This window comes from Sitophilus oryzae, unplaced genomic scaffold (assembly GCF_002938485.1).
Source record: "Sitophilus oryzae breed Bouriz unplaced genomic scaffold, Soryzae_2.0 scaffold_1498_pilon_pilon, whole genome shotgun sequence".
In the NCBI taxonomy this organism is placed as follows: Eukaryota; Metazoa; Arthropoda; class Insecta; order Coleoptera; family Curculionidae; genus Sitophilus; species Sitophilus oryzae.
In genome coordinates this window covers 2663631-2687712 of record NW_022146167.1, presented here as the reverse complement: position 1 = coordinate 2687712, position 24082 = coordinate 2663631, and the positions used below count along the sequence as shown (strand labels likewise).

General features: G+C 30.5%; 1 protein-coding gene across 2 annotated transcripts in view; it reads right to left on the bottom strand.

The window, feature by feature from the left end:
- LOC115877749 (PDZ domain-containing protein GIPC3) overlaps positions 1-23566 on the bottom strand; it is a 58816-nt gene extending 35250 nt beyond the window's left edge. The window contains exons 1-2 of one of the 2 annotated variants that reach the window (XM_030894052.1): positions 23279-23566; positions 2644-2891 (exon numbers count right to left, since the gene is read on the bottom strand). In XM_030894052.1, the coding sequence (XP_030749912.1) occupies positions 2644-2877 (234 nt within the window). In that variant the 5' untranslated portion in view covers positions 2878-2891; positions 23279-23566. Of the gene's footprint in view, positions 1-2643; positions 2892-16894; positions 17056-23278 lie in introns of those variants that run through there. The other variant, XM_030894053.1, reaches the window with a different exon arrangement.
- Between the last annotated feature and the right edge of the window lie 516 nt (positions 23567-24082).

The following is a 24082-nucleotide window of genomic DNA, read 5'->3' as shown; positions in this document are numbered from 1 at the left end:
TTGCTTTATATAATTTATGCCAACGAATATGATACTGTTATTCGGTTATTTAACGTAATTTAAAATTTAAATTAACTTTCTTTCCGTCGACGCTTGTGGACTGAACTCGAATTAAAAACAAATAAGTATTTGTTTATAATCGATTTGTGTTTATTAATCGTTAGTTTATGAAATACTATTACCTGTATATTTTATTTGTCTTAAAAAAATGTTTAAAAAAATCGTAATATAATTAAAATAAATTACCTACTATACAGGGTTGTTCACCACATACGACACGGAGTATTGTAGCTAAACGATGAGATTTTTACAAATTGTAAGTTTGGAGTTCGTTGAAGGACTATTAGAGCTACAATTTAAAAATATTTTTACAAGATACAGAGTGTCCCAAATAAATAAAAAATATCAAAGTTGTATTTTTTTAAATGGAACACCCTGTATATTATTACATTTTTAGTTTCTACGATTAAAATAAAGGTAAATTTGATTAAGGTTTATTATACTTAATTCCGACCGTTTTTGAAATATTTTCAATTTTTGTGAAATTGCAGTAAACATTTTAAAGCTTCATTTCTCCAAGGGTATCAATGTTTTTAATACTAAATATTTAATGAAGTTTATTTATTGATCAGTTATTGTGTTGCAATAATAAAAATAATACTACCTTATACAGAGTGTCTAAAAATTTATTTTAAATAATTATTAGCTTCAAACGGCAATAACTTCTTTAATTTAAATGGAATGCCCTGTATATTTTAGAAGAATCAGATGCACAATTAAATTGTCTATCAAATTGTATTATGCCATTTTTTACATATCCCCTCAAGTTTTCGTAGAAAATGCATTTTCTTATAATTTAGACCTCATTTATCAATATATCCATGGAATATTGACATTTTAGATTGTTTTTAAAGCAACAAATGTACAAAATGTACAGACTAGTAATATTATCGTTTTTAGCAAAATGATAATATTACTAGCCCATTTGTATGCAAAAAGAAAACTATTTAAATCTTTATAAAAGAGTGTACTATTAATTAAATATAACACCATTATTTCCGCCCATATACTAATTAATTACATACTTAATTGTGTTCGTTAATAAATTATTATAAATAAATGTGGATTTGAGTCAGAAATCAATATAATAATAAGTTATCAAATTAAAGTCTCTGTTGTTATAAATAAGCATTTATTAAAAAATGAAATATCATTTTTAAGGTGTTACTTTTTATCACACTGTCTAATACTGCCCATACAAAATTCAGTTTTTTTAGTATTTGGAGCAATTATTATTAATCAACGCAAACAGTCAGTTAATGTAGTTTGAATACTAGAATCATATTAATTGGTCCTCTTTAACAAATTTTTAAACAGTTTCTTTATTTTTGCTATGAAAATAAACGAATTATATCGACAATATTAGTATATGTACTCTTTAAAAATTTGGTACATCTTTAAAAATAATCTAAAATGTCAGTATTCCATGGGTATATTGATAAATGAGTTCTAAATTACAAGAAAATGCATTTTCTACGGAAACTTGAATAGATAGGTAAAAATGGTATAATACAATTTAATAGACAATTAAATTGTGCATCTGATTTTCATAAAATATACAGGGTGTTCCCTTTAAATTAAACAAGTTATTGCCGTTTAAAGCTAGTAATTATTTAAAATACATTTTTAGACACTCTGTATAAGGTAGTAAAGTTTTTATTATTGCAACATAATAACTGATCAATAATATAAACTTCAGTAAATATTTAGTATTAAAAACTTTGATACCCTCGGAGAAATGAAGCCTTAAAATTTATACTGCAATTTCACAAAATTGAAAATATTTCAAAAACGGTAAGGTTTAAGTGTAATAAACCTTAATTAAATTTACCTTTATTTTAATCGTAGAAACTAAAAATGTAATAATATACAGGGTGTTCCATTTAAAAAAATACAACTTTGATATTTTTTACTTATTTGGGACACTCTGTATCTTGTAAAATTATTTTTAAATTGTACCTCTAATAGTCCTTCATCGAACCCAAAACTTACAATTTGTAAAAATCTCATCGTTTAGCTACAATACTCCGTGTCGTATGTGGTGAACAATCCTGTATATAATTAATAATAATTTAACAGCCTATTTATCAAGCTAGAACATACAAAATATAGGGTTTTTAGTCATGTTTTAATACGAGTATGTATGTTGTATATGTAATACCGTAATAACTTACTTCATCTAGCTGTTATTAATGAAATATAGTGATAAGCAAATACAAGACCAAGACTCCTTTGGTCTTGCAGTTAATACGCAATGTTGGTCTTGGTCTTGCTGCAAGAGTCTTGCAATTCTTTCATTTTTAATTCTGCTTCCCTACCCAGTTTACAATAGTGCCTGGTAACAGCAAATTGTGTCAAAAAATATAGTTAGTATATAGTGCTTCAATGTGTAATAATGATTTTCATTCAAATTTCAACGAGTACAATCTAAATATTCTCTGACAAATTGTGAGAATTACCACCACACTTGTTAGCCATTTTCGTAAAAAATCAAGCATATTTAAGTATTTTGGAGATCTACAAATTGATCAGTGCATATTCGTTTCATTTGGAATATCTTACTAAACAAAAAATGTTCCTTACGTCTGCTGCAGGTATGTCAAAGGCCTCTCCGATTTTCTCGTACAACTCTCTGACGTTGGAGAAACCAGATACGAAGGCCGTGGGACTGCCGTGGGCCAGCTGGCAGTAAAATTGCAAGGAATTGGCCACGGGCGATACAGGGACCGTCCTGTTGGACACCACGTTGTTGTTCTCCAGCTCGTGGTTGTTGTGGATAGGCGGCGGTACCGCCTTGGAACGGTGCTTTTTGAACATTTTCGAGGTTTTATCTGAAACAAATAAATAGAATGTAGTAGTTTTAAGCTTAAGAGTCCATTTAACTAGTCCGAAAAAGTAGCAAAATTCAAACCTTTCGGTGAGTACGAAGTATACACGAAGCGAGGCTAGTTTCGCGAAACAGTTTCGCGCAGTGACAACCCGGCTTTAGCCTTAGGCAGATTTCTGAAATATTATATATATTTTCTTCGGCTACACACCCGCTCTACCCGACCCCTGAGAGCGACCCGAACAGTTTAAGCAACGTTCTCAAAGACTCTTTGAGAAAAATGGACGCCTTCTTTAAATGAAGGTTAGATTTGCATAAATAAAATATTTCTAACTCTAGTTTAATGACAGTTACTAAATTACTTTAAATTATTTTACCTGTTCCTCATAGATTTCAATAATATGATCAGAAACACAGGGTCCGGCAATAGTGCGTCGGGCATCTGTAGCTCCTAGCATAAAAAAACTTGGGAATTTTGTTTGTTGAAAGTGCAAACCTAAAGTATGTACTAGGATGTATTTCAGGAAAATATTTTAACTTCTATAGGGTGGCTCAAAAAAGTGTGAGTGGATCGGGATGATTTTTTTTAAATGGAACACCCTGTATATTATTGCATTTTTGGCTTCCTTTCAGGTTACTTTACATAAACCTAAGACATAAGCAAATATATTTCGATGATTTCAGAGATATTAATAAATAAATAAAAATTATATATTTTTCAGTGTTCCTTAAAAAAATATTAATAATACAAGAACTGTACCTATAATCAAAACTGTATTAGATATTTACTTTAGATGGTCTGTACTTACTTTGCTATAAATATGGAAATCGTAAATCATACAGGATGTTCAAAATTCTACGACAAACTTTCTAAAATATACAATAACTTTTCTTTGTTTTTTTTAAACGAGACACCCTGTATATTATTTTTTCAATAGATGGAGAATTAAAAAATGAACATTTTTTGTATTTACAGTATTTTAATATTTTTAACGGTTTCGCAGATATTCCCGGTTTTGTATTTCATATGGCATTTCCCACAGTAAATTTTTATCAAAGCCACCCAATGATTTTTCTCTGGTATTTTACCATTGAAAGCGCCATATGAAATAATACTGCGTGTATCCGGAAAACTATTAAAAATTTTGAAATACTATAAATACAAAAATGTTGATTTTTTAATTCTCCATCAAATAAAAAAATAATATACAGGGTGTTCCATTTAAAAAACGAAGTAAAATTATTTTATATTTTTGAAAGTTTGGAGTAAAATATTGAACATCCTGTATGATTTACAATTACCATATTTATAGCAAAGTAAGTTTTGATTTCAGAACAGTTTTTGTATTTTTAATATTTTTTTAAGAAGGATTGAAAAATAAATATTTTTGATTTATTTTTTAATATCTCTGAAACCAATGAAATAGATTTACTCATGTCTTAGGATTATGTAAAGTGATCTAAAAGGAAGCCAAAAATGCAATAATATACAGGGTGTTCCATAAAAAAAGTCATCCAGATCCACTCACACTTTTTTGAGCCACCCTATAGAAGTTAAAATATTTTCCGGAAATACATCCTGGTACATACTTTAGGTTTGCACTTCAACAAAATTCTCAAGTTTTTTGTAGGAGCTACAGATGCCCGACGCACTATTGCCGGACCCTGTATAGTTAATGCAATAATTGTTGACTCACACTGTATATGATTCATAGAAAATACCTAAAAAAAAAAATAAAATTCTTCAATGGTTATACGTAGACTGTTCGTTATTGTTGCAATTTTATATTGTTTAACTTTTCAAATTCCATAAGCACTATGTGGAAATTTGTTATTAAATGCAGCAATAAATGTTGTACGAGTAAATAGTAAATACTATTAAAAATATGTATTTGTGTATTGATATCGGCACGTACTACAGCGCTTATGGATAATAATTATGATACTTAAATGATTTATTTATTGACATTGATATGTAGATAGAGGAATCAAGAGACCTAGAGGAAGACCAAACTTGAGATAGGACCATGATGTTAGGAAATTAGCAGGGATAACTTGGGCCCACATATCAAACAATAGACAACAATGGGCCCAAGTACAAAGGGAGTATCTAAATATGTGAGGGAGGCTACACCATAATTGGAAATGGTTGAATAAGCTGAAACTGATGATGATGTTGATGATGATGAAATAAAACAAGCAAAAATATTTCACGTGTATAAATTTGAAATATTCAAAATAGTGTGGTCATATTAGGGTTACGTTCTTTGAACTAAAGTATTATAAATTAGTAGTGACCTTATTTTCTCCTACTTGTAATGTACAACTGATTGTAGGTATTTATCTAACGATCAGATATTTTTAGTCCAAAACCGTTCAAGAAGAATTTGAAGGCACTAAGTCATCTTTCTAACCAAAAAGGAATCGAAGAAGTGGAGTGGAAGCGTTTCTGAACAAGATTAGAGTGAAAACCAAAAATATTTTCTGATATTGTAAGAGTATAAACTTTGTCGAGAAAAATAAGAATTCGAAAATCCTGTTTTAGAATGGATAAATTATAATAATTAATAAAAGATTTAGTTTTTATAATCTCTCGTATCTATTTCCTACTAATACCAATTAATTTTGATCAATGGTATTAGATATATGACATGGCTCAGTAATTTGTCTATGCTTGTAATCTAATCTTTATAATATATTTGTGCAAGTATTAATAGAAAATGTTCAAATAGATGGCATTGAATTAAAAAACCATTTTAAAATAGTTTAGTTTATCTTCAAATACTATGTCTAGATTTACCTTAATATTTTTTTTATTTTTAATCTAGTTTAAAAACTTTTGGACTGTTTTCTATTGTTGTAGTACCATACATCGAAAGGAAATAAATAAATAATTCATATTTTTTAAAAAATTATTTCATACAATTTTCAAATTACAACTAAAAAAGTGAAATTTCAGAATATAAAATATTTCTAAATTGTTTTCACTTACACAGATATAATAAATTTTGAGAGAATTATAAAAATATATCACGCACTGATAAATTTTTGAAGGAAACATATATTTATCATTTAAACACTAATTATATTAGTAAATACCTGTTTTAAAAGTTTACGTATCTACAGAGAATGTTAGAACTTTTACTTTTAATGGAATGGAATGAAATATGTACAGGGTGGCGCCTCATACGCCGTGGAAGCTCGGTAGTTTATACCGAAATTAAATTTTGGCAGCATATGTAGGTTAACTGAAAGTATTTTATAAAAATATATAGAATTACACAGGGTGTCCCAAAAAAAGTTGTATTTTTTCTAATGGAATACCTTATATATTAATTGATTTTCGGTTTCTAGGAAAAAAATAAAGGTGAGTTTTATTAAAGAAGCATATACCTAAAATCTAAGGATTTTGACATATTTCACATTTTGTGAAAATGAAGAGTAAATTTTAAATTTCGATAACAGCTACCTAAATTTTAGTTGACCTTGTATAGCCTGATATTTAATTACAGTAGCCATTGTATGTTAAACCAAATTAAAGTTTGACCCGAAAAGTTATACAGGGTGAGACAAAATTAATATGGAACATTAGTCACTTTTAAAAGCAAGTTACTCCTTTATTTTAAATGGAATACCCAGTATATTATTCCAGTGTTCAATGGGGAATTTATATATCTTCAAATTATTATTAAGGTTGCCTACCCTCAGACAAAGATTTTCCTAGATATTTTAATTTTTATGATTTTGCGTCAGTAGATCTTTATTATTTGAAAACTTAAATAATTTAACAAAAATTAAAGATTGTAGAGTAAAATACTCCACGATAATAAAAAAATACACGTTTAAAACATATTTGAATTATTACAGAATTAAAACTAGACATAAACCTATAATTATGTAACAAAAATTAGCTAGATGAAATGAAATCAAATGCTCAAAATGCTTCCTTTCCTGTTGACTGCATAAAATGATTGTCTTTTCAAAAGGATCTTTTCATTTTAAAAGGCATATGTGCAGTTCTACCTCAAAAAGCAGCTACAATAATTTCTCTCATGTTGTCGACAATAGTTGGTCGAGTATTGTAACACTGTCTTTAACATATCCCCATATATTAGAATAAAAAAAACAGACTAGATAAAATAAGGAGCATTTAAGTATCATAATACCAATTCTCTCTGATGAAGGATAAGTTTGCATTTTCGGCAAATTTCTGAGAATTGTTTTTGTTTTAACTGACACACTCTTGTTTTAATTAGACAGCTATGTTGAAGCAAGTTGAAGTAACGTCAGATATATCACCAGCCACCTAGATTTTATCAAATAGTAATGAAAATAAATAAGATCTACTCAGATCAAATCATGTAAATGAAAATATCTAGGAAAATCTTTGTTTGAGGAGTAGGCAAGCTTAATAGTATTTTGAAGAGACATGAATTCTCCGTTGAATATCGGAATAATATACTGGGTGTTCCATATAACGCGCGTATGAGAGGCGCCACCCTGTATATTAAAATAATAAAATTTAGGAAATACATATGGTGCAACAAAAAAAAGTAGACAAACAAACTTTTTAAATTAGATTATCCTTTGATTCAAAAGTTAAGAAACATAAATATGCAAATTGACAGCAACTTGCGATGTAACCGTAAATGCCAGAAAGTGGAAAATATTTTATATATTTTTTTTAAAACAAAGTACCTACATCAGAAAATAACTTGAACCACCAAATTAATTTTTGTAGATTAGTAATTGTAATTGTAGATTAGATCTTTTTTACTTATTTTTATCTGCAGAATATGCTAACGATTTTTTTCTGTATATTAATTATTATATTAATATTTAGCTCCTAAAAAACTTTTAATGAACAAAAAATGTATAGTAAAGCCAAACAACAATTTAAAATTTATTTAAATAGTTGACAGTACCCGTGATCATTTACGTGTAAATTTTGTCTCAGAACAACGCAAATAGGGGGCAATAGCACTAAATAATGTCAGCGGTTATTACAGGAATTGTTGCTAATTCAGTTGTAAAACGTTAATACCAATAAAAGAAAGATACGTCATCTTTTCCTCACTCGTTACGATTATTTAAGATTATTTAAGTCAAAGGAAATATTAAATAAAGCACAGCCTTCATGTTCATTCAGTTTTAAATAATCAAGTTAAAGATGAAATATTTTGTATGCCAGAGAATTAACATAGTAACAATATAAGATAAAATTTGTTTTGGTTTTAGAATAATTAGAGAATATTCTTCAAACTCTTTCAAAATAAAAATATAAATATTTATATTAAAAATGTCCAAAAACTGTAACATTTACCTTTTATGAAAAATTTTGTCTGTCTCTACAGGGCGATTCAAGCTTCCGAAAAAGCTCTATACTAGGTTTTTACATAACATTTTGAAAATATTTTTGTCAAGATACAGGATGATTCAAAGATATTTTCAAACCAAAGTTGTATATTTTTAAATGGAATACTATATACTTTTTTAAGTTAGTGGATTTACCATTAAAATATATCATGTCTTATACTATACCGAGTGGTTTTTGAAATATAACCGTTTTTAAACTAAATTTACTGCTCATTTAAAGGCCTCTTAGTGTTCTAAATTCGAAGAATTCTTTTTAACAGAAACTATCTGTCTACTATCTGTGTTTTTTTTCAAAATTCGGTCAACCAAAATTTGCAATCTTTTTGTTGTTTGATATACCGGGTGCGTCTCAAAAGTGGCTCACCCCTATAACTTTTTTATTTTTTCAGTTAAAAAAACGAGATTTGGTATATTAGTATATGACATAAATTAGGATTGATTGACGTATTCAATTGTTTTCGGTCACTCCCTGTTTCACCGGAAATGACTATAACTTTTGATTTTTAAATGGCACTCTCGGTATTTTTTTACTTTATTCGATAGAAAATAAAACTCTGAATAGAATGACGTATCATATTATGTCAACTTTAGACATTTTCGCATATGGTATATTTGAAATTATAACTTGCGGTTCGTAATGAAAATTTGACTCGAAATACCAAGTGTTTGGTATCAAATTATTTGTAAAAGAATGCTACTTCCAAATGTGCTAATGAGCTACCATCGTTCCATTTGAAAAAATTGAGATATGATTAAAAATATGCATAAATACATAAATACATTAGACGATCAAATCTATTTTTCCAAGGCTCCTTGATTAAGAATTAGTGTTTTTAACGTAGCCATGACACTCTAGATTGAATTTTAAAATACGATTTTTTATTAAGCGAGAGTGTCAACTTTTGATAAATGATATGTCATTTTCTATCGAATAAATTAAAAAACTACCGAGGGTGTCATTTAAAAATCAAAAGTTGTAGTCAATATCGGTGAAACAGGAAGTGACAAAAAACCATTGAATACGTCAATCAATCCTAATTTATGGCATATACTAACATACTAAATCTCGTTTAAAAAATAAAAAAGTTATAGGGGTGAGCCACTTTTGAGACGACCTCGGTATACAGGGCGAGTCAAAACTAAATTAGTATTTTCTTCCACTATTTTAAATGGAATTTGTATCATAACCGAACAAGGTTTTTATTTGTTTAATCTTTTTATTTTATTAAGCACTTCCTAAACTAGAAAATAAGAAAAATATGCAAACAAGAATAATTGCACTAGATCATTTCATCCTGAGTCATTTACTTTGGGTGTACCCCCAAATACCCCAACTATCAAAAATCAGATATGTAGAATACATTCAGCGTATGCTGTTTATTCGTACAATATCGTTATAGTATTTGATTACAGGTGTAATAGCACTTAAACTAAACAATTGACAATTACGGTATATTTGCATTCTTTAATACTGATGACGTTGCGTTGGTGCATTTCTAGTGCTTACCTGACATTCATCCATCATTTACGGTAAATAAACATGATGACAAATTTATTTTTGAAAATTAAATAGGTTATCACAAACATGGTGACTATTCACCAGCTATAAAGTTTTATAGTTCCGATTGCTGATTGCGATTATTATTTTGTTTAGCTTCATAAATTCCATGATTCAGTTCCAGGAAAGTATGCCAATCTCATTGGCAGTAAAGTACGATAAACACATTTTCTATAGTTAATTGTGTTTAAATGTTTAATATTAACGTTTTATAGTAAAATATTTGAAGTAAACAATTATGTATTCGATACCAATTAAACTTTTAGTTACGTAATCAACCATGGACATATTCGGCGCCGGGCTGGCTAATTGGAATTTAAATTTCCCGCTGGGGTTTTAGGTTGTAGCTCTGCTGTAAAAAATGTCAAGTTGCCACATTTATTTATTTATTTCATGACATTATCATTCGCTTTGACACTTTAGTTTTTGGTTTAAATAATTTGTGATATGATATTTTAAGCTAAAACATTTTTTCTAGCAGACTTTGAAGTCGAACATTGTCTCTTTTAGTGCGAAGCATAGATTTAGGAAGAACAGATATCACATTATGCATTTTAACCCGATCGTTGGTATATTAGTAGTAGTATTGTATATTGGTAGTTATTATAATTTTAACCCGATCAAACATTCGGAGGTTGACTACGTACTTTAAAAATCAACTGAGATAGAGAAGGCGACATTGCCACATATCAAATTTGCGCCTATCTACTTAGTTTGATTTGCAGAAAAACTGACTTTAAAACCTTCACCGGATATCAATAAATCTCAATTTCTTAATTAAATTAATAATTTATTTTTAAAGAAGCATGCGTAATAATATGTTATTAACCAGAGGATATATGCGTTACTATTAAAAGACATGTTTACTGTTTAATGTGCTGAAACGTCTAGAACTACTGGCAACGTCGCTGCTAGTCTTCCAGAATGAAATCAGCCGTCCGTCCCACCATCTCTCGCGACGGCCCATGGTCCGTTATAACGTACTACGTTTAAAGTACGTCTGCTGGATCTGTGTCTATGAAAGGAATGCGGACAAAAAATATTTAAATAAACAGCAATATATTTTATACGTCGACTTGACGAGTACGTCACCGCAAATCGCTCCGCCCGCTCATTTTATTGGCTACTTGCAAAATTGTCGAATTTTTATTGATGGGACGCGTCGCCTAATTTTTTACGAAAAACATCCAGAGAATTTCGTTTCCCCTCTCACGGATACCCCGTAGCTACAGAACGGACAGACGTACTGTAGCTTACGGTGTGTTTGAAGTCGGAATCAAGTCCGAAGTGAACTTTTCAGTGTTTTTCAGTAGTTTTTGTTTTTGTTTAATGTACTTTTGAATCTGCGAATTTTCAATATGGTACGACAGTGCCAAATGTGTGGACAAATAAGCTCAGATTACCCGAATTTGTCTTTTCACAGGTAGGTATTGTTTCCGCCGCGCCGTAATCGTACATAGGCGTCCCACAAGGGAGCGTCTCACAATTAAAATAATTTCTAATTATATTTGTTGAATTTTGATCTATTAAAACAAGAACGTAATAGCCGGTAATTGAATTATAATTCGTCTCAATTACTACCTAACTGTTGTAGATCATTATAAACGTTACATTTGAAACTTTATTATAAGCCAGAAAGTGACATTTTTTTCTTAAAATTGCGTCCTATTTTGGTCATTATATACGATATTCTAAAGGAATTTTGCTCAATAAATAAACAAAGGTGTTTACCCGACCTTTTTTACATTTTATTGCTTTATTATATCTGCCCCTTCGGCCTTGTTTAGACAATTTTTTACCACCGTACAAATACATCTTCCTAGAGTTATTTGTATGGTGTGTTTAACTTTTTTTAGAATGGGACGAACTGTAAATAATTCTTAGGCTACTAGTTTTATACATACCTATATCAAAAAAAAGCTTTTTACCTATTACGTTTTTGGTTTGTGATTTTTATTTCAATTTTTTACATAAGATGGGGGCCATTGTAACGCACATTTTCAATTTTTTTTTGTCAACATACAGAGTGATTCAAACCGCAATACATATGCTTAATACAGTTCATGAAGATTAGGACATTTAACTAAAATTTGATTATCTGATGAAGCTACCTTTAAAAGTAATGGATTTGTAAATAAACGTAATAGGTATTCATTATTATGCGACAGAAATCCCATACTGTAGCACACAGATTTTATACTTTTAATGATAAATGCCTTCTATTGCGAGACTAAAAGGCAATTGCCTCGTATCAGAGCCATCATAATACAAGAAGAAGACCGAAAGTCAAATCTTGTCTTATATTTTCAAAAAAAACACAATTTTCTCATTAAATATTGATTTTAGGTATAGGAAGTTATTAATAATACAAGATTAAACAACTATTACACTGTACTTCACAGGAAGCTATCGATTGCGAACTAACTAAATCGTTACTAATTAGGTACTAATTTTGAAAAGTTCTTTTTAAGATAAAAAAAGGTAAAACTAAAACCTAAACTATCATTTGAGATTAAACGGGAAGTTCTAAATAATGTTGCCTATTCTAAACAAGACAAATTTATGTATAAGTTAAGTTTTATAACATTCCTAATTAAATTTGGGCGAAAAGAATATTTCTGTTTGCTGTAGGTAATTTTCTCAGGGAAAATACGTAAATAAAAAATGACTTTTAAGTCAAAAAAAGTCAAAAGGATAAGTTATTCCAAAAGGACTGTCCTTTTCAAAAAGGACAAGTGGCAACCCTAGGTATTTCTGGAATGGAAATTTAATGGCAAATCTACAACTTTGGTTTGAAAATATGTTCCGGCCACCTATGTTTACAAAAATGTCTAAAATGTGCCTAAATGCCTCCATATTCTGAAAAAAACTTGAAAGAAAAGTCACCAACCACAAACCTAATATAGAACTGTTTCGGAAGCCTGAGTCACCCTGTAAATATTCAAAAGTAACTGAAAGTTTATATAGAAGTAACTGAAAGTTTAAATTGAAAATCGACGTTGGAGTGATTTTCGAAAACTACTAACGTTTCAACATAAGTATATGTGGGATATTAATTGTATTATTATATTAGACCTTATAACAAAACTCATCTGACGAAAAAGTGTTAATGTAGTATATTAATATGGAGTAAAAATTTTACTAATTACTTTACTTTTACTTTACTAATTAAATTCGTTCCAAAAAACGATACGCCACTGGCCATTAGAACAATCCCAAATGCTCCTAGTTGCCGGGGTCGGAAATTTTAGACTTCTCTGTCTCTTCTGTCCTTGTTTGACACATTGCAATGTTTGATACACTACCAACGAGTATTTATGAATGAGATGTTCGGTCTATCTTTATAATGTCTTTGGTGCCGAAGTGTACTTAATAGCCGTAAAAACCTCATAGCAACTTTATTAGAATATTTTGAACGGGAAAGCGGTAGTAATGGCCTTTTATATCCCTTAAGTGCTGTTAAGAAGGTGAGTTTTGTTAATATAAATAATAATTATTGTTTATATATTTATAATTAATTTGTTTTTGTTTTCTAAAATATTTTGACTAAAAGAAAATCCATAAAAGAGGGCAACGCTGTGCCGGTCAAGCTTAATCACGTGATTAAAAGTTTATTTGGTATGAACTGTAGATAGCTAGTACCTATGTCAAAAAATTGGAAGAATTGAAAATACTTTCCAAATTCATCTACTATGTTATAAAACTTTTATAGGTATAATAAATATCAATCTTTTCCTGAAATTATGAAAGTGATTTTTCGATTAAATCACAATTCGATTATGTCTACTTAGAAATTAGTATTATTGATATATTTAACAATGTCAAAATTTAGATTTATTGTTTTGCGTAAAGTGACAGGTCTAGAACATGGAAAATTAATCGGATAGTTTGAAAAAATTGACATATTCGATATAAAATCACTGATAATATACGACAATAGTCCCTTATCTGAATCAAATTCAGAGAAAAACTCAAAAACAATTCAAAAATATGTAATTTATAAAAGAAAATGATAAGTACGTGTAGTATTTTAGTAGAACTATTTTACCCAAAACAGGTGCTCTTCGTTTAGTTCGAAAAGGTGAACGGTTTTCAAGATATTTGCGTTTTAGGAAGGTAATAATAAATAACGCTTTATTGTAGAAAAAGCCAAAATAGCTTCATCGACAAAGCATTTAAAAACAAACAAAACACAAACAAAAAATATACAAGTAATAAAAAATATCATACAATACAAATCATACAATTCAAAAAAATTTGCGTCATTAAAATTACAAATAGAACATATATGGACATTGCAGAACATAAAAAAAAACATATCAATAAAATTTTCCAATAGGAAAATTGTACATGGATATAATAATTTAAGAGTTATTAAATATTAAATACTAGACCTTTAACCAGTGTGTGAGATGGTCAAAATTTTAAAATTCAAAATTGTTCAAGATTAAACATCAACAAAAAAGTCGTTTACCGCATATAGGGCTCTCTCCAGTAAGTATGATTTCAGAGCTTTGCGAAATGCGGGAAAGAATGAAAGCGACTTGATATCCAAAGTCAGATGATTGTCCATTTTTTTGGCATTGTACAGGGTGAGTCAACGATAGAGTAAAGTCCATTATCTCATTTGTTCCAAGGTTTACAAAAAAATGTTTAATATAAAAGTTATAGGGATGGTTAAGATACACATTTTAAAATTATTATAGAGTATACAAGGTGCTTCAAAAAAGTGTGGCGGCTATAACATATGCTTTTTTAAATGCAATACCCTATTTTTTATTTTATTTTTAGATTCTGCGTAAAATTCCATAACTTTTTTATATATAATATTATATACCTAAAATTATTAGTTTTTGTAATATTTCAATTTATTTAAACAAATGTTAAATTGCAGTGTGGTAAAAAATTGTCAGTGGTGCCATTGTTTCTGAAGTTGGAGTACCAAAATTTGGTAGGAGAGTTTTGTAGAGATAAAAAGAAAGATATATGTAAAGATATTTTAGTTAAATGATACAGGGTGTTCAAAATATATTTATGAATTTCAACTACTTAAAATTAAAAAATCTCAATTTTTTAAATGGGACACCCTATATAATATCATTTTTTCTGATAGATTTGACAAAATTCTTCAACTTTTATTAAGTATGTCGTATCCCTATTTTTAATAACTTGCAATTTATTCCCATTTTTTTCTATTTTTACCCATATTTTTAATACAATTACCCAAAATCATAGTTGCCATGACAAAACAAAACTATTTATTACTTACCTTTAACAAGTAGCTTCATAATTAGTTACAATTGCTGGTATTAGTTAAAATTAATTAACTTTACTCAAATAAACTAAATCGCAGTAGTGAATTTCTTGGTGTATTTCTATATTATGAAAGATGACACTTGGGATTTTTTGTCGGGGCGAATAGCCACAGATTAGGGTAATATTAGATTACCTAATTGCTAAAGACTTTTGATATATGAATTTTCTTCGACATACAGTATAGTTTTTTTCTCGTAGTAATTCTGGTTTATAATTCATTTAGTAAAGCCAATATTACTACTGCCGCGAAACCGTCCCATTACACACTGAAGATGTTTTCTAGATAATATACATCTATCCTTATAGTAGTTAGCAAAGTACTATATAATATATAGTACTGAACCAAAAAATGTGGTTTTCTAAGTTTGTCCGTGTATATCAATCACATTGACTAATTCATTTCAAGAAAATCTGTTATCTCTACCATTTATACTTATTACAACAAATTAAACTAACATTCAAATTTTGTTCTTAACTTGCTTAACAGACATGAAATTGTCATAATTATTACTTTTTGTCATGGCAACTATGATGTTATAGCGCAATTATATTAAAAATATGGGTAAAAATAGAAAAAATTGGAATTAATCGCAAACTAATAAAAATAGGTATATGACATTCTTAACAAAAGTTGAAGAGTTTGGTAAAATCTATCAGAAAAAAAAATTGAAATTCCTTAATTTTAATTAGTTGAAATTCCTAAATATATTTTGAACACCCTGTAACATCTAACTAAAATATCTTTACATAGGTCTTTTTCTATATCTCTATAAAATTCTCCTACCAAATTTTAGTTGTCCAACTTCAGAATCAATGCCATCATTGACAATTTTTTAACCCACTGCAATCTTTAAATATAACAAAAACTATTAATTTTAGGTATATAACATTATATATAAAAAAGTAATGGAATTTTACGCAGAATCTAAAAATAAAATAAAAAATAGGGTGTTGCATTTAAAAAAACATGTTATATTCGCCACGCTTTTTTGAAGCACCCTGTATACTGTATAATAATTTTAAAATGTGTATCTTAACCCTCTCTGTAACTTTTATATTTAATATTTTTTTGTAAACCTCGAAACAAATGAGATAATGGACTTTACTCTATCGTTGACTCACCCTGTATCACAATATTGAGCTTTTAACTAGTTCTGAGCTGGAGTTTGGCAGATAAAGATCGTGCTCCGCATTCCTAAGTGGATAGTTGTGAGGTGGCCTTTCGGGAATAGCAGATAATATGTGCTTGCGGATTAAGCAAAGGGATTCAAAAATGAATAAAGAAGGAAGAGTCAGTATTTTGAAATTTTTAAAGAAATTCTGGCAGTGAGTTCTACTGTTCAGTCTCAATAAATATCGAACTGCGCTCTTTTGAAGTTGGAAAATACGATTAAATTTTGTCGCGCAGCAACAAGAAGATGCGACTCAAAAAGGGCATAATAGACTATTCTAGAGGTTGATAAGTTCCTTAGAAACTGATCTTAGCGCAAAACAGGCAGCGCTTAATTTCTTTGATAAAGCTTCGATGTGCAAGTCCCATGTTAACGAGTTGTCTACAAGTCCTAAGAATTTCACAGATTCCACGACATCAATAGCGGTGTTATTAAGTACAAAAGGTTGTACTACTTTTATATGACAAAACTTTAGTTTTTGATAGGTTGAGGCATAGGAGATTAGAATCGCGCCAAGATTTAATGGTGCGTAATTCACTGGATATAGTATTATACAGTGCCGTAACATCTGTATCAGTAACATACCCAAAAAAATAAGTTTATACGACGATTGCTTCCTCTCCAAAGTCTCTAATCACAAAAACTCACACTCTTGCAATAATCACTAAACACTTTTTCGAAATATTTTTCACAAAAACTGATCAGATACACTTTCAGACTTTACTGTATCGAACCACAAATACAATGGTGCAGATACGAGATAAAAAAATTAAATTACGTATGTAATGTTCTTATCTACCTGATATAATAAGCCTCTCGTGATAAGAGATGTAAACTTTATTTTTACATTCTATTTTTCAGATATGGCTTGATTCATTTGCGATACGACCAACTAGATAAAATAAATGATTTTTGCATGAACGAGACATTTTTTAATTAAAACAATAGAATGCCATCGTAGATTATATCAGGTTGATATTTGATATACAGGAATATGCTGTCTATGTCCTATGTCTATGTACTGGTTTCATCATTCCCGAGAATATAGTCAATAAATATAATCCATTTTATGGTATCTTTAATAGATCTCCACTAATTTGAGAGCATTTTCCGTTTTCCACAACTTTTAACAACGAATATCTTTAGAACAAAAAGTGAAAACGACATGTGGTAAAATAAGCAAAATTGATTTTTGAAATTTCTTAGAAATAATTCAAAAGGCGGACCAAGCAAATTTTGTCAAAAATCAAAATGTCAGAGATTGCAACTAAAATATTCTAGTTTTAATCATCTGCTGATGATGCTAACATGGTTAGCGAAACGCGTGTCCAGTGTAAAATTAAGAGTTCTGGTGTATTGTGGTGAATTAGTATTCGATCTTAAATTGTGTAAAACTGAGACAGGCCTATTTAGGTAAAAAAATTATACATTCATATAAAACTATTGAAAATTTATTATTGCGTCAGTTTTCTTGTTAGAAACATTTAAGCAATTTGTAGATAGTTTATTTTTTTCGTATATTTTTTATTTTATTGTTTTATGGAAAGCACCGTTCATTAAAATGTTATCTCCTATGTTATAGGGCTTGTTTATGTCTACAGTTTCCTGTTTCACAATGTACCGTTTTTGCCCGGGAAGGGTTCATAGTTTCATAGTTGTCGATTTTCGAAAGAAATCAGTACATGTATATTATTTCGTGTATTTTTCATTTTATTGATTTTATGGAAATCACTGTTCATTAAAATGTTGTATCCTGTGTTATAGGGCTTGTTTCTCTCTACAATTTCCTATCTCACAACGTACCGTTTGTGTCCGGGAAGGGTTCATAGTTTCATAGTTGTCGATTTTCGAAGGAAATCAGTTCATGTATATTATTTCGTATATTTTTCATTTTATTGATTATATGGAAAGCACTGTTCATTAAAACGTTGTATCCTATGTTATAGGGCTTGTTTCTCTCTACAATTTCCTGTCTCACAATGTACCGTTTGTGTCCGGGAAGGGTTCATAGTTTCATAGTTGTCGATTTTCGAAGGAAATCAGTTCATGTATATTATTTCGTATATTTTTCATTTTATTGATTATATGGAAAGCACTGTTCATTAAAATGTTGTATCCTGTGTTATAGTGCTTGTTTCTCTCTACAATTTCCTGTCTCACAATGTACCGTTTGTGTCCGGGAAGGGTTCATAGTTTCATAGTTGTCGATTTTCGAAGGAAATCAGTTCATGTATATTATTTCGTATATTTTTCATTTTATTGATTATATGGAAAGCACTGTTCATTAAAACGTTGTATCCTATGTTATAGGGCTTGTTTCTCTCTACAATTTCCTATCTCACAATGTACCGTTTGTGTCGGGGAAGGGATCATAGTTTCATAGTTGTCGATTTTCGAAAGAAATCAGTACATGTATATTATTTTTTATATTTTTCATTTTATTGATTTTATGGAAAGCACTTTTCATTAAAATGTTGTATCCTGTGTTATAGGGTTTGTTTCTCTCTACAATTTCCTGTCTCAAAATGTACCGTTTGTGTACGGGAAGGGTTCATAGTTTCATAGTTGTCGATTTTGTTCGATGGGCCCTGTATATAAACCAGAGTATAAACCTTTAAAAGAGGTACATGAAAATTTTAAGGTGCCCTTTTTCGTGCCGGTGAGTGCATATGAAGAAATCTTAAAAATATTTGTTTGATGTAAAAAAACACTCCGGGCCGCACTGACAAAACATCGTGTTTGGCATTAATAATACTTAATACAATATTGTTCTGGTGATACCTACGTTTATGTTTCCTTATTTCCATGACAATACGCGGCCAATTCACCTTGAAGTCCGCAATCTAAGCAAAGACTTTGCTTCGATCTTCTTTACTTTCATATTTCTAGGACACGCGGTAGAGTAGCGAGGCAGTAAACTATTTAAATTACGCTCTAATACATACGTACATATGTTGAACTGAAAGCTAATTATGTGTTCTTGAATGTATACGTTCATTTTTGTCACGTGAAGAATGCATAGGCGTTGAATTTTGGCGTGGTGCAAATGAATGATGTCTTTGATTTATTTGTATTGTAATTGAGTTTGTTGACATTGTTAGTCAGTTTTCAGTCACAAAATGGTATATTAAACAACGAGTTTCGAAAACGACGTTCGACAGTTTGTTTTGGTTTGGCTCGAGCCGCAGGCAAGAGCCAGCCACAAGTCGTACGAGTGTACAAAGAGGTTTTCGAACGAGTTTTTTACGCAATTTTTTTCTACGACTACAAATTAGCAGCAAAATAAAACATTAAATCACCACAATACACCAAAACACTTTTACTTTTACACTGGACGCGCGTTTCGCTAACCATGTTAGCATCATCAGCAGATGATTATAAACATTTTAACAGTTTATAATCATTTTGTTTTTTGTTTTGGTATATTGTAGTGATTTAGTGTTTTATTTTGCTGTGTAACACCAAAGGTTCCAACTCTCAACTGTAATCTACAAATTAGCAGTAGACTCACTCAGTTTTTGCCAGTTTTGTGAAATAATTTGCGATGTAACGATGACACTTTTCTGACGGATGCGTTGCGTTTGGCGTTTCAGCTAAACATTGGAGGTTAAAAATGTTAAAATTGGCACATGTCGTGTGCAAAATGACACATGTCGTGCGCTAAATCCTTAGCACACAACAGTTTGCAAAACGCCAATTTCAGATCGAGTTTTCCGTGTCTGAAACTGCATTTTCTAGGTTACTCCATAAAATAATTAACTAGAAAGAAGTGTCAACTCTGTGTTAAATCGTGGAAACACGATACGCCACCGAAAGCCTTCGTTGTCGTCTGAAGAACTAATTTTCCAATTGACAGGTTGACATGATAAGGACATGGTGGCTTAATTTTCATTTCCGTTTCCGGTTATTCAATGGCGGGCCCTCTTTCAGTTCAAATGTATTTTGTATTTTTTCTTTTCATAAATAAAACCAAAAAATAATTTATTCACATATATTTATTTGAAATATGGAACAACGTGACTAAATAAATATAAAAATATAGAGGATTGTATTGTTTCAATACCAATTAGTTAATTATATGTACTTTTAACGTAAATTAGTTAAGGTATAAGCATGACTTACAGTAATTTGTAAATAAACACACGTATCGCAGACTTCAAGAACAGAAAACGGACACAGGAACATGAAAACGGGAGCCTTATACAAAAACCTGAAAACAGAAAAACAAATTTTTTTATACTAAAATTAACAATGTAAAAATATCAATAGGTATAAAATATAAATATACTGTTTAAAAAAGCGCCCATTATTCTCAAAGAGACCTGGCTTATATATCAAAAAGAAGCAAAAAGAGACTTTTAGTCGGATAATATAATCAGATTATCAGTCCGATTTATTGCATTATTGACAATAAATCGCACATACTGGAGATAACTAATGTTGGCAATAGTTAAAAATGATCTTACCTTGCTCTAAATTGTTTCCATTTTCACAAAAATCGCCAATCAAAGAGATTATAACACCATTTTCTTGCATCTAAAAATTGTAAAAACAGTGTTTATTTACTACCTATTTTTCATATACATAGGACATACCTACTATTGCAGAAACGTCATGTTCTCCAGGATTCTTCATGTAATATATATTTTATATACTTTATCACCTTTATATTTATAAATTTCAGCCGAAATATTAAATTGAACTTCCAAAACGAAACTAAACGGATTGAATTAAAATGGCGTCGAATATTTTCGAATTTGTTCTAGAACAAATCTGAAGTTGTCTCTGAAACTGAAATCTGTCAATTCTAAACTGTGAAGTTAGACAATAGTTATACAAAAACAATGCTGTCCTTGTCTAGGCGGCCATACTTGTCGTGAGGAGAATGACAAGAATGACACTAATGACTGTTTCCAATTTTCCTATTTCACTGTCACCCCCCTGGGCTACTCGTAGAAAAAATATATTACAAATGAGTAAAGTTACTATTAATAATGAGTTTTAAATATTCTGTTTATATATACTAATCGGTTTTAAAACGTTCTTCGATGTCTTCCGATACCCAGTCGCCATTGCTCCCTATCTAGCCAGAGGTCGTCTTCGAGCTCTCGTTCTTTTAGCTCATTGTCTATTCCTTCTCTCCAGCTCTTGCGTGGTCTACCCTTTTTCGTCGTCCCGTTGGTGTCCAGTTGAGGATCTGTTTTGGAAGCCTCTCCTCTGACATTCTTTGTACGTGGCCGTACCATAATAATTGTTTCGTCATTCGACATTTCTGTCGCTTCCAGGGTGGGCACGGCCTTATTTTTTAGCTGCCACAGCAAGCGATGCTTTTAACCATTCTGCTGTATATTTGATTTACTATCCCACAAGACACCATTTAACATAGAGATTGCTTTTCTTCCCTGAGCGTTTATGTCTCTAATGGCTTTATCCAGATTGTTATCCCTTGAAATTTTAACTCCCAAGTATATATAATTTTTGTAGCCATTAATATTTTGATCGTTTTCAAGGAGGAGATTTTCTTGGAGTCCGCCGACGCACATAGTATACAGGGTGAGATTCCTACGATGTTCTCTATGGGCAACTCGGAAACTACTGGAGATAGAGAGTCGGTTAAATGGGGAAAGAATTGCAGTTTTGTGGGGTCATAAATATGCGCCTTTCAGATTTTTGAAAAAGTTCATGGCTTACTAGATATTTCGAAAAAAACAAATTTTGGCTATTTTAAAAATTGTCCCTAATTCCATTATAAGCTATTTTAGACAAAAAGTGTTCAGATAAAAGTTGTAGATAATCACATTCTTAATGAGTTTGTGTTCTCCGATTTTTTCTAAAGCCTGTTATTTTTGACATATGTCACAAACATATGTTTTTTTAAATGGAAACCATAGTTGGCCATGACTTCATAAAAAGCGCCGTTTTTAAGCTTTTCAGCGATATAAGCTATAATATGTTTCTTTCACAAAATTACTGAGTTATAGCCAATTCTTATCTTTCTTGACTAATTTCACTTAGTTAGCCATGGAAACAAGTTCAATCGTCGTTGCTCTCAGAAATATGAAATTGTCACATTCAATCTTTTTGAATTAAAATAAACAGAAATTGTAAATAAGAGTTTTTCAAATGAAGAAAAGCGTGTAGGACTATTGGTTCAACTTTTTTTGGCCTTATTCTGATTTAGATACTCTTTTTGTATTTGGACCCATTGATTTGATTCTGTGGATGACATCTATTACCTGAGTCTTTTGTCGTACCCACTCTATTCTTTTACGGTCTTTCTTGGTTATTCCCAGCATATTTCGTTCCATTGAGCGTTGTTCGACCTGAAGGTTTCCTTATAATGACGCCAGGTTTCGCATGCATAGGTCAAGACTTGGTTGAATGTTTTCTTCAAAAAGAAGCACTCCAAACATTCTTCCATAAGTACTCCATGCTAACTTAATTCATCTGTTGATTTCCAATAATAAAGATCCCGAGCTGTGTACTAGTTGTCCCAAATATATACATACCTATATTCTTCTACTATTTCCAGCGTTGTGTTATTCATTAGAATGTCTTTCCTGTCTATTAGTGCGTCGTACACTACTTTAGTTTTTGCTAAATTCATTTTGATTCCTACTTTATTGCTGGCTGTATTTAGAAGTGTATTCTATAAATACCTACTTGAAAAATTTAATTCAACTTTTTAGAATTCTTAAGAAAATATTAGCACCTATAGCGCTCATAACAATTAGATAGTAGGTAGGTACTTTCAAAACCCAATAACTTAATTCTTTTAAACCACAAAAATATCCAAATCATGACACACATTCTAATAGTAACAAATGACTCAATATAAGCGTTACAAGAACAATTCTTGTAATTTATAACACCTACGTTATTTATTAGATACAATTAGAAAAAAATTATATCTATTTTTAAAATAATAAACTAGGATTAAAATAAGTCCTAAGATAACGTACGACATACCTGGAAATCATAAATACATAAACAAGCAAGGCACTCCTAAATAAAACGTTAAATAAATTAATAACACACAACTGGATTTTTCACTCGCGTCGACTTTCAACCGCTCGAAAATCGCGTCAAAGCGGGTCCATATCGCGCGAGTCGCTCTCTCGAGGCGGCAAAGGCGTGATTTTCGATCGGATAGTTACCGATAGACGATCACCGTGGTAAGAGTGGTAAGAGGTAGCGCGATCGACCTGTTCGGAGCGGTTAACTATTTTAACTGACCGATTTGAGGCGGTTGCAGCGGTGCGCTGCTGACGGTACGACAATCGTCGACAGTTCCTGCTACGGCGGATTAGGTCGTTCGGTCCATGGGCAGGAATCAGGTGGAATAGATGAGGCAGTGGCGTACGCGGAAGGAATAAAAATATACAGGGTTGTTCGCCACATACGACAAGGTGTATTGTAGTGAAACGATTAGATTTTTACAAATTCTAAGTTTTGGGTTCGTTAAAGGACTATTAGAGCTACAATTTAAGAATAATTTTACAAGATACAGAGTGTCCCAAATAAGTAAAAAATATTATAGTTGTATTTTTTTAAACGGAACACCCTGTATATTATTCTATTTTTAGATTCTACGATTAGCACCCAAATCCTTATATCTTGCACAGATAACCTTTTTGTCCTGCAGCAGGTGATGGAAAAAAAGATAGCAGTAGATCAAGAAGTCCATCTAGCATTTATTGATTTAGAGAAAGCGTACGACTCTATTCCCCGCAGCAAGATATGGGAAGTCTTGAATATTTTAGAAGTAGATAG